The sequence below is a fragment of the Haliaeetus leucocephalus genome, unplaced genomic scaffold, assembly GCF_000737465.1.
Source record: "Haliaeetus leucocephalus isolate CR32 unplaced genomic scaffold, Haliaeetus_leucocephalus-4.0 Scaffold840, whole genome shotgun sequence".
NCBI lineage: Eukaryota > Metazoa > Chordata > Aves > Accipitriformes > Accipitridae > Haliaeetus > Haliaeetus leucocephalus.
The window spans coordinates 3,274,311-3,286,660 of NW_010973276.1; the positions used below are offsets into that span (position 1 = coordinate 3,274,311).

At 43.1% G+C, this 12,350-nt stretch overlaps 1 protein-coding gene across 2 annotated transcripts; it reads left to right on the forward strand.

The window, feature by feature from the left end:
* The first annotated feature begins 29 nt into the window (after positions 1 to 29).
* On the forward strand, positions 30 to 11,788 carry RHOF (ras homolog family member F (in filopodia)). 2 transcript variants are annotated; one of them, XR_775301.1, is made up of 6 exons: positions 30 to 199; positions 332 to 419; positions 7,728 to 7,837; positions 8,599 to 8,733; positions 10,555 to 10,868; positions 11,522 to 11,605. XR_775301.1 is itself a non-coding variant. In XM_010582182.1 (5 exons), exons 1-5 carry the CDS (start codon positions 35 to 37, stop codon positions 11,684 to 11,686), a joined length of 663 nt encoding a protein of 220 aa, XP_010580484.1. In that variant the 5' UTR covers positions 30 to 34; the 3' UTR covers positions 11,687 to 11,788. The 2 variants fall into 2 exon arrangements, 1 of the variants encoding a protein (XP_010580484.1); XM_010582182.1 differs by lacking the exon at positions 10,555 to 10,868 and having other exon boundaries at positions 11,522 to 11,788.
* The last annotated feature ends 562 nt before the right edge of the window (positions 11,789 to 12,350 follow it).

Below are 12,350 nucleotides of genomic sequence, written 5' to 3' on the forward strand. Positions count from 1 at the left end.
CCCGGCCCGGCTCGGCTCCGCTCCGCTCCGCTCCATGGAGGCGACCAACGGGGCTCTGCCCGAAGGCGCGGCGGGGGGCTCCCGCGACAACGCGGCCGCCCCGTCGGGCAAGAAGGAGGTGAAGGTTGTGATCGTGGGGGACGGCGGCTGCGGGAAGACGTCGCTGCTGATGGTGTACGCCAAGGGAGACTTCCCGGAGGTGAGCGGGCTGTCCCGCCGCCGGGCCCGGCCTGGTCGGGGTGCGAAGGGGCCGGGAGCCGCCCGGCAAAGCGGCCGGTGCTGGCTGCGAGCTGCTTGTCCCTAGCTAGAACTGCTTCTCCTCCCTTTGCAGCAATACGCGCCGTCCGTCTTCGAGAAATATACTACCAGCGTTACGGTGGGCAAAAAGGAGGTCACCCTGAATTTGTACGATACGGCAGGTAAGGGTTTTTTTTCACGTTATGCTTTCCATTTTCCCAATCCCAACGGTACCGGGCTGCGAGAGGCAGTTTCGGTGCGGCCGCCGGGATGGGACCGCCCTGGGGCACTGGCCTGGGACAGAGCCCAAACGCAGCCCCCGGGCTTTTGTAATTTCAGACAAATAAGGAGAAATTGCTTTTACTGGTGTGAAATGCTGCCCCTGTAAAAGTGCCCGTGTTTCTGTTCCAGCAGCTTTTGCTGTGTCAACTTAAACCAGACTGAAACTTGAAGACCGTAAAGCTGGACATATTTTCAAATTGCTTTTCTACTGGCATACTTTTAGTGTAATATCCCAGTTCAGACTGCTAGAGATTAAAGTACAAACTGAACAACAACCATTACCTGTTGCATGCATAAATGTGCCTTCCAGAACAAAAAGGGTCTCTGGTCTAATGGCAGTTCTAGCCATGGACTCCTTCATTATCTTAACAACCCAGTTTATTAAGAAAATCACATCAAATATCAAACATATCTGAAGGTATTAAAACCCCAGGTCCTAGATGCAAAGCATAATTATATCAACCAGGAAAATATTTTAATCTCCTGCCACGTGTGATCGAATAGCGAAGGAGAAAAAGGCCAGTTTGTGTTCAAAATATAAAAGCCGTAGCAGCAAAAGTTGTTTGAAAATACTGGTAGTTTGTTCAGGTTCATTTCAGGAACTTGTGAAATGGTTCAAAGTTCCTAGGCTCTGTTATCCAGCTGTGTTCCTAAACGAACCCTAAAATCAACACGTGCTTCGTTTCAGCTCAGTGTAAATCATCTGTTTCAGTTCAAGCCTGTGGAGTTGTTCCAAATTTACACCAAGACAAATAACTGAATGCAGTCCATATTAATTTTTAACAGTAGTAAAACACACTTACCTTCTTGCATGTGTACATGATATCTGAATGGATAATTTTAAAGGTTTTTAATCTAAAAGTGTATTTTATTGCTAATCTTTACTGCAGTATAGTAAGATCCTGAGCATGCAATTTGCCAGTATATCTTCTTGTGTCAATGCTACTGTACTTGAATCCAGTAATGTGGATAATGTAACTTCTACTGAATGGCAAGGCTTTTGTGTTTAAGTCTTAAAGGAAAAGAGAAGGGCTGAAATCTAGTGTGACAGAGGGATTTCCTTAATATAGCGTATTGGCACAAAGAACTTGCCACAGTGAACTTGTCGAGTTTTTATGTTTGTTCACTGTCAGTGTGGAATTTTTGCCTGTCACAGTTCTTGATACTTGGCTGGCTCATTTAAAATCAAGCTGCAGCTTCCAACATTTGCCTTTGGAGTCTCTTCCAAGCTTTAAGGAACATGGGCTGGATCCAGAAATGGGGGTAGGTAGGGCAAATTCAGTATTGCAGCACTGAACTCTTGCAAGCCTGACATAAGTGCCCAGCTCCTTGCGTCATGCAGGGAGCTGCTCTGCGCAAGACCTACAGGTGCCAGCAGCCTGGAGAGTGCTCGCTGAACCCGGTGCTGGTGGCTTATCATTTTATCATAGAACAATTTGGGTTGGAAGGGACCTTTAAAGGTCATCTAGTCCACCCCTGCCCCTGCAATGAGCAGGGATATCTTCAACTAGATCAGGTTCCTCAGAGCCCTGTCCATCCTGATTTTGAATGTTTCTGGGGATGGGGCATCTACCACCTCCCTGGGCAACCTGTGCCAGTATTTCACCATCCTCACTGTAAAACATTGTCTTCCTTATATCTAGTCTAAATCTAAACTCTTTTAGGTTAAAACCATTACCCCTTGTCCTATCGCAACAGGCCCTGCTAAAAAGTTTGTCCCCCATTTTACCCTGTTCCCTTGTTCAGGCATGTAACTTTAGCAGAAAGAGTCTACCCTTACACATTTAGTTCATAGCTATAAATACTATCTTGGGACCAAAGTGCTGCCCCATTGAAGAACCGTGTGGGGCGTATTTTGTGTCTCATAAAGACACTTTGGGAATTGGAGATGCCATTGTTGCCTAGTTGGCAGAGCTCTTTGCCATGAAAGAGCAATTGCTTTCCATCCCTCATCTGGAAACCTTGAAAACCAACGTGTTTCACCTCCCGAAACAGTGTCATGGCCACCAGGCTACAAGTTGCTAGAGGCTGCTGACACTTGTCTCCTCCCTTCCTGTCAAATTTCTTTTGCTTTGCATGACACACATCAAGATTATCAGGTGCAAAGAAAGGGTGGACATCGCCACCTTGGTTAAGGCATTTGCTTGGGAGGGGGAAAGACTTAAGTTTTGGTTCTGTTTCAAAGCTGCTTACGTAGTTTTACGTTACAGATCTGTGTCATACTCCATAATTCAAGCAGCTTTTCATCCTCTTTCTGAAGCTGGAAGTTATGCCAGAGGAAGAACTCACTTGAGCACACATTTTAATCCCATCCTGTTTTTAATAATACAAAACTGATGTTGAGTTCCTTAAGGATTAGACTAGGACCAACAGTCATGTCCTGTCCTCTAAGTTCAAGTAGTGCAGGAAGGGAAGAGCAAGGGGAGTGTCCAGTTCAGGAGACAGACAGCTCCTGTCCCTCTGCCACATGGATGCAGCATGGGAGATGCAGTTTTGGAATCAGTGTTTCACTATGTTGACTTGCTTTTGTCATATCATACAGCAGCAGCTCATTAAATTCCTCTCTCAGCTGGGCAATGATGCTCTGGGGTGGGTGTACAGCAGCAACTGCAGCTTAAAGAGGAATCTAAACATACAACTTATTGCTGGAAGTACAGTAGTTTAACAGTGCAGCATATTAGCAATATGCTGTGAATCATCTTCTGACTTACTGAACTGCTTGAGTTGGTCTTGCTCTTCTCTAAAATCGTAAGACAGCTTTATATTTGTATTTTGCTTATCAGTCTGAAAGGTTCCCAAATAATTCAGATTATCATAAAACCATTCAAGTGGGATCAAAAGGATGTAAAATCATTTCTGAGGTGAAGGGCTTCAGCTAAGTGCCATGTAGCAGTGTAAGGGAGCAGAAGGCACAGCTGTTTTAAAAGGTGTCACTGGATTTTCATGATGCACCCACCGCAGGAAGGACTTTGATATTTTTAGGATCTTGCTAAGAGCAACACTGAATAGAACTGCATGTACTTCAGCATCATGGGAAGGTAAAGGACAGGTTCAGCTCCATGGGCTGTTTAAAGTTAGAAGGATTCTTTGTATTGTCAAGTCCTGTGCAGCTTGAGACTTTGAGCTTGTCCTACTTACTGAAGGAGAAGGACAAAAAGTGCCTAACAATCAAACATTTCAAGCTACAAAAGGTATTTTTTTTCTTGACAAGAATTTTGGTAACAAATGAAGTTAATGAGTTAGCCTAAAATATGCTAGAATAACAGTTTTTTGTGAGACTTCATACTATCCTACTCTGTCTTCCTCAGAGACACCTCTTGCTGTTGCAGGAAGTTGGTGGTATACATACGCAATGTGTAAAGGCTTTGTAATACCACTTGTCTCATCTGCAAACAGGCTTTGCAGCTGCTTATTCAATTAAAAGTTTCCATTTCTTGCTGTGCTCAATAGAGGCAAAGGCACTGAGAGGTACATTAACTGTATTTTTTTACATACTAAGGGAGCAGTGTTGATGCTTTAGCTGCAGTGCAGAAACACGGTTCAATTTTTGATGCTGTTGAGTGCAGGACTTTCTCAGACCAAAGAAAAGAGCTCTGCTGGGCTGGGGAAGGCTGGGGAGGAAGTAATGCCTCATCATTGCGGGTGCTCACTCTGACTGGCAGGAAGCACACGCAAAGCCTCCAGCAGGGTTTTTCATGTCTGTAATGACAGATGCACGGCAGTCTGAGGCCTTAAGAGAAATTTTAAAAGCCAGTATATGCAAGAGTAATTTTTCATAACTTTGAAAGGAAGGGCATGCCTGAGGAAGACAAAAAAAAAACCCAACTTTTTTTAATTGAAGTGTGCCCCCCCAGCTCCAAGTGTCCTCTTCTACTGGTTTTATTCCTGCCATGAATGTCTGTTTCCCAATTTTTTTTAAACTGAGTAGTGAAAAAACATAGCTGGCAAGCTAATAACCATGGTATTCCCATGGAGCCTGCAGACTAACAAATCAAAGAGAATTGGGTGCATTTCTGCATGCTTGTGAGGGCTTGCCGTCACATGGTTCCATGTCAATCCTAAACCACAAGTGTGGAGTATTACAGTCAACACATGGCCATACGTAGGAAGTGGTGGGCTGGTTGGGACCGGGTGGCAGGATATTATTACATTCTTCCTTAGCCGCTGGCGGTTGGTGGCGATGGACAGCGCTGCTGCACGTTAGGACAGCGTGTACTGTTAGGCTCCTAGGCTGGCAAGTCTTGACTCTATTGTTTACCCTCTCCTGTCAATGGCAGTGGGTGCTGAGCTCCTTTATGGACTGAGCAACACACAGGTTGGCACTTCCTTGGTGGTGAATTGGTGAAGGGGTGAGGAAGAGCAGACAGAAGTGAATGTGGATGTGAGACCAAGACCTGTGGTTTCACTTCTTTCCCTGTTCACACTCAACCATCACCTCAGGCTGAGGTCCCACCCTGCTGTAGGGCCCAACTGCAGTGATGTGGGTTACGCAGCATGTCACAGAGGCATGCAGGAGTGTGATCTTTGCAAAGAATTAGCAAATTTTGGGTGAATTCAGCTGGATGGAGTTTTTTCTTTTAAAGAAAAAAAACCCAAAAACCAAACAGGGTCTCTGATGCTACAATGAATTGAGGAAGGCAGAAGAGAGTCAGATATGCTCCCATGTAAGCATATATTTAACCAATTATTCCACAGCATGCTTTTTATTAATTGGGGAAACAAAACAGCTATCTGTGCTTGAGGAAGCACACTTGGGGGCTTTGCATATACATTCAGTTACTGCTTAGGTTCAGCCCTGTTCCTTCGTTTTAAAATTCTTCTAGTAGAAGACCTAAATCTGCCAAATTAGCTCTGACCACAGACCGAGCAGCTTTACAGAGAAAAAGTCTCCCAGGCCATTTCTTGCATTTCATCAGCAGCACTTAAGGACAGGGGGTGAAAGGGATTGTTTTCAGTGAGAGGGATGTCGATATTTAGACACAGCTTGATCTGGGTCTTGTTACATCCTCAGCAACTGAAGAACTACATCTGAGCTCTTAAAGAATAGCTTCCTCTCCTTCCAAGTGAGCGCTGTAATCATCCAACCATAATACAAGTTAAGCAATTACCATCTAACCTTCCCCCTGTGGTCTCTGCACTATACCTTGTTCTGTGCTCTGTATTTGAAATTCCAAATATGCATGGAGACGCATTTTATACAGCAGCATTTTCTCATGCATTTATTTTCTCAGTTTGCTTAAAAAAACATAACTGCACAGCTGGTTTTGAAGATGAAGGTGCAGTTCACTGGGGCATATCTATAGTTTTTGACTTGCAATACAGCATATTTGTGTCACACCACTGAAGACACCTCTTCAGTTATTCCATCCAGGAGAGTATGAATTTAGCTGTATGTTCTGATTCCAAACAAATGAATGTGTTCCTTCCAAGGGGACGGTCCTGTCTGCCTCACAAATTGCCAGCAATAAATTGGAGGACCTTTTGATTTTACAAGCTACATTGGTAGAAGCTCAGAGGCATGAATTTGAACAGGGAAAATCATACACAGCACATAACACTAGAGGAAGTTAGGAGAAAAAAAAAGTTTGGCACCTGATGTGTTTAATGCATTTAGAGGATTATCTCGGCAACAAAATGGTAAATCGGTTGCAAACAAGTAGGTGGATTTGGGAGAATAAGAAGGGCTAAGCAGTAGTCTTTGCTCTGAATGTTTATACAACATCCATAATTTTGTCAATTGTCTATTATTTCTGGATTAAACCTTGAGGGATCAATCCATCTTTGTTCTGCACCTCACCCACGGAGCATGCTGCTCTTGCGGAAGCTCAAATACAGAGTGATCGAAACCTAAAGATTCCTGTTACAAACATCTCGGACAGACTAAGTAATGGCTTATCCAGTAGGGTTTGCCTTGTAATAACCTGTATCTTGATCCATCGTTTAAATTAAGGAGGGGAGCAAAGTATTGTAAAACTATTGGCTTTCTGGTATCTGCAATTCTTCAGATTGCAGCTGGAGGCAAACATGTTGGCTAGAGTGATGAGTGCATGAATTGGGGCTGAGCCAGGTGCCAGGGCAGGAATAGTTGGTATAAAGTTGGGGCACACTGAAATTTTTAGCATCCCTTCATTTGAAATATCAATACAAAGATTTGAGATGCATACCTGTAGGACAGTTTCTGAGCTGTGTGTACATTGTGGTGATTGTGGGAAGGAACGGTGTTCCCAGTTCTTCTTTTGGAAATTTGGTGCATCAGAGACATACCTGATTCCAGGGGCAGCATTCAGGTGGCAAATAGATCTTCTACAGGCTCCTTAAATCACTGTTTCTTCTTTATTAAGTCTCTGAAAAAAACTCAAATGAAAAAGATTGGGTTTTTTTCCTCAGCTGCCAACTATATCTGGTAATTACTGATAATTCTCAAAGCAAGACACCTTCAGACCCCAGCATGGCGATTACAGCTAAGTTGTATGTACAGCAAGGGGAAGAGTACAGGTCTGAAGCAAATTAGCTTCCTCTTGTCAGATCACATGCTAGAATATCCCTAATCAGAAGTATGACAAATCCCCTACTTTTCCAGAATTCAGCAGCATCCCTAAGATCTGCTGTGTAGTCCTGCTTCAAAGACCAGTTGAGCCTGGCTCATGTTGCAGCATGCCTTGTAAAATCATGTACGTGCTGCTACAGTGAGCAGCAGTGCTAAAGGCACAGTGTGCTAATCACTGCTTCCTCTTAGCTCACTGGGCTGGGAAAAGCAAGTTTGCCACTAAGATTTTTACTTCAGCATTGTAGCAAATTCAGTCTTTCTTCTCACAGCATCGCGTATGCAGATGTGGTTGGGAGAATGGAGCCACTGCCAAACTGCAAATATTTTAATTGATAACTGTCAAATTCCTCTTGCTGATCTTGCTTGTGAGCAGCAACTTGGCAATTGGTGATTAGAACTGCTTCTAAGTACTTAGCCGTTGGACAAAGAAGGCCTTTTATTAAATCTTGCCAAGGACGTTTTAAATTCTAAAGCATCAGTTTTGTCAGGGAAGAAGAATCTCCTGCATTTAAGGGAAGGAATTGTACAAGTATGGAAAAATCGCCGTCTGTGCAATTATAATACCATTGTTCTTGATCTCGAGTATGTATCTTTACATATTCACATCATACTGCTTGTTAAGGACAGATTTCTTTTATCCAAAACATTCTCTGTGTTTCAGGGCAAGAGGACTACGATCGGCTACGACCGCTTTCATACCAGAACACAAACGTCGTGTTAATTTGTTACGATGTCATGAACCCCACTAGCTATGATAATGTAGCAGCTAAGGTAAGAGGCTTTCGTAATTGCTTCAGCCTTTTAAATGAATTACATACGCCTGATATATGACAAGATGTCAGATTAAAAAAGCTGATGCTTTTAGTGTCCTGTACCCTGGGTGTGTAGATGCACAGATCACTCATCATGCACTGAGCTGCAGGTCACAGACCTTAGACCTGGAGCTCACCTCTCTGTGGCTCATAAGTGCTCAGAACTGGGGTTGACTCCACAGTACACTAAAAAGATCAAACACCAGCAGTGAAATTGCTACTTTATCTGTAGTGATGTCACACCACCAACATTGCATACAAGCATTTTAGATTCAAGTCTACTTCCATCACATGCACGTTTAACTATAGGGGAAAGATGTAAGCAACCGCTTGCTTGTACTAGGATTTCTGTAATGCTCCAAAGTAGAAGCTAGCATTCCTATACATAGTACCAGCAAAACAAAGCAAGACTTGGTCCAAATTCTGCTCTTAAATACGACTTTAGAGGAGCTCTTCTGAATTTAAACAGACGTTAAATAAGCACTTTGGCATAACGACAGATGCCACCTATGTTTTTATAAAGCAACTGACTTTGGGTAGGACTTTTAAATGTTTCTGTGATGTAAATAGTGCATGTTGGGCCCCTACCACTAAATTAACAACTTTCAAAACTCTGAAATTGCAGCATATATTAAATGCTGGTTCTGTTCCTTGGCTTTATTGTTTTGATTTAAAAAAAAAAAAAAGCCAGATGTAAAAGTTTTGTTTTTCTACCATCAGTGGTATCCTGAAGTGAATCACTTCTGCCGAGGTGTCCCGCTTGTACTGATCGGCTGCAAGACAGACCTTCGGAAAGACAAAGAACAGTTGCGCAAACTCAGGGCTTCTAAGCAGGAACCCGTTACTTACAACCAGGTAAATACAAGTGCGTGTAAAGTGGTGTCCTCTTTGCAAGAGATAAAACACACTTACTTCAGTGGCATTGTTCCTCACAAGTACAATCACAGATACTCCAAAATGATGTGATCACAGTGTCCAAATAAAGAAATTACTGACAGTCAGCACTTGCAGGGGTTTCTAAGTCCTTTTTGGCAGTGGCCAAATCAACACCTATTTTTAGTACAAAAGAGAAATTTGAAGAGTGTTTTGCATACCTTGGGTGTCTGAAAGGACCCTACTAGCTATGCCTTCTAGGCTCATTACATCTCATTCTTGTTTCCTTTCACAGCTAGGTTATTACTCTTACAAATTGGTAAGCCTCGACAAGTTTGTTGGACTCCCTTCATAATTTTTATTAGCATACATTGCTTCCATCACTGGTACTTTGACCAGGATTGTGATAAGGACTGGAGATGCTAAGATACACATTACAGGATTAAAAATACCGACGATTCCAGAAGAAATGTGTTTTGCAAACCCTATTTGAAAATAAATCCTTTCAAGGACAATAGCAAAACCATCTGCAAGGCATCTCTAACATAAGAGACTTTTCTTTGAAGTCTCTGAAGTAATCTTTAAAAAAAAAAAAAAATCTACATATGTCATAGTTTAACCCCAGCTGGCAACTAAGCCCCACACAGCTGCTCTCTCACTCCCTGTGGTGGGATGGGGGAGAGAATTGGAAGAGTAAAAGTGAGGAAACTCATGGGTTGAGATAAAGACAGTTTAATAGGTAAAGCAAAAGCTGCGCATGCAAGCAAAGCAAAACCAGGAATCCATTCACCACTTCCCATGGGCAGGCAGGTGTTCAGCCATCTCCAGGAAAACAGGGCTCCATCACGCGTAACAGTGATTTGGGAAGACAAATGCCATCAACTCTGAATGTCCCCCTGCCTCCTTCTTCTTCCCGCAGCTTTATATGCTGAGCATGACATCCTATGGGATGGAATATCCCTTGGGTCAGTTGGGCTCAGCTGTCTCAGCTGTGTCCCTTCCCAATTTCTTGTGCACCCCCAGCCTACTCACTGGTGTTGGGGGGTGAAGAGCAAAAAATGCCATGACGCTGTGTAAGCACTGCTCAGCAATAGCTAAAACATCCCTGAATTATCTACACTGTTTTCAGCACAAATCCAAAACATAGCCCCATGCTAGCGACTGTGAAGAAAATTAACTCTATCCCAGCCAAAACCAGCACAACATATTAGATATTTTCAACTTAAGTACTACAAAGCAGTGAGGCTTACAACTAGTGTTACAACACCGGCATAGCTGTCCTAGGTACAGGAGAAACAGTCAGTGATGGAACAGCTTGTCCCATGTCACGCGAGACCTTTCTGCTCTGGTCTCCCAGTTGTTTTTTTTTTAACTACAAAGCCATCCATCCTTCTTCTCAGAGCAAGAACAGCAGCTTTCGAACTGTGTGAGACACAAGTCCGGGGAACAAGATTAAATGCACTAAGACCATGACTGAACCACTACTTTATCTAAATGGCATGAAAAGAAACTGCAACTGTATCACCACTAAACCACGCTGGGACTTCTACCTTGTCTTCCTTGCACGCAAGATGAGATGTCCGTCCTGTCACTTTGTGAACAGCTGCAGATTGTCCCTCATTTGCATTTAGAACTCCCTTCATCACCCTCCCACAGGAGGTTCAGGGCAAGTAACAGACACTTTTGATGAGTCTGCTGAGGCCTCATGCAATTAAATTTCAGGGCCCACATGATGTACAAACTTTGTCTCCTATGTGAGCCCTCCCGCTTGGTTTTTCTCCCTTTAAATATACACTACCTCAGTCTTTTACAGCTGATGGCATCTTGAGTCACACGACGTGATGCTTCCAATGCCAGGCACAGAGGAGCTGAACAGTATCTGCCAGCACTGCAGCTTGCAAACAACTGGAAGGAGACAAACTTCGCTTAAATGTGCTGAAGAAAAATCCCCCTATAGAAGCCTGAGTGCTCAAGTGACCCCACTCCCAGGGCTTATAATGAATAAATGCAGAGTTTGTGAGCTGTGTGTTGCAGACCTGGAATTCACACTCCAAGGCTCACAAGCATTCCAAACTGGGGGCTGACTCTGCCATGACAAGAAAAGGATCACAAGCAAAGTAAGAAATCACTGTGTTTTGTCTGTAGTGATTTCGCACAACCAGAATTGCATGCAAATGTTTTAGATTCTAGTCTGTTTCCACTGCATGCATTTGGGTGAGGTTGAGAAACACAGGCACACATTTGTATATACGAGGATTTGGGCTGAGGCCTTGCAATGCTCCAAAGCAAAAGTCAGGATTCCTGCATGTGCACCAGCAAAACAAGGCAAGACATTGGTCCAGATTCTGCTCTTGCATGTGACATTAATTACTAAAGGTGACATCACATAATAGTTATGTTCAGGCCTGAAAAAATACTGCTGTGTAGACATCTTATCCTCACTTAAGTATCTACCTCAGCATTTCTTTTAAACAAATTTAATACTGAGAGTATTTTTACACTATCAGCAGTCTGCATCTTAGAGTCTCTAATGCACTGAACTGTTAGGCCAGGCTCTAGATCAACATAGGGGAAAAAAAACTAGTTTATTTAACAGTGCCTCAGTTTATCACCAATGCCACCCACACTCTAGCACTATACTCACAGGCAGCGTCTTTCTTCCTGACCTCATGATACGAAGATATACAAAATCATTCCATTTCTTTCCCATCTCACCTTCCTTCTCTCATACATTGAGTTTACATCTTTTCTTACCTTTTGTTTTTTACAGGGTGAAGCAGCTTGTCAGCAGATTAATGCAGAAGTTTATCTGGAGTGCTCAGCAAAATGTCGTGAAAACATAGAAAATGTTTTTAAAGAAGCAACAACCATTGCACTGAATGCCATGAAAAAAGCCAAGCGCCAAAAGAAACGGACAGTGTGCTCAGTGTTATGATCTGGACTGCAAGAAGGCACGGACTGCAAGAGAGCACTGACTGCAAGAGCGCCAGGCGATTCAGATTTTAAAAACAGTGTAACTTTAAAGACCATTTTTTTTTCATTACATGTTTGTATTCCTAGAAAAATTTTTATTTTTAAATTTTAATTATTTTTATTATTTTTGCACTTCTTTGCACTGCTCTCACAAGTTTTCAAAGCTCTTTATCAAGGTTAACTGATGCTGCATGCCTTTGTCCATCTGGCTTTTGCTCCCAACTGCAAACGACCACCAGTCAGGTCTTGGACTCACTATTTAAATTGCAATGAACAGCGACTGCTACTGTATGACTTAATTAGCGTGGTTTTCCTCTGCAAAATAATTGTGGCATGTTACAGCTACAGTTTACTTTTTCAAGCAGAAAAGCCACATCTTTTAGAAGAAGTGATGTTAGAGCAGCTTATCAGCAGCTTATCAGGCACCTTTGAAGAGACAGAAATGAAGTTCTGTCTTAACATTTTCAAAGTTACTTGGTGGCAGTGGTATGAGCTAGCCTCAAGCTGCCCCCAGAGTGTGCAGACAGAGGACCCGCTACTCGCCCTGTACCACTGGGCCAGCTTTGCAGAGCTACACCTTTAGAGGTCTCCTTGCAAGGCCTGCTGCTGTAATAGAAACCGGTATT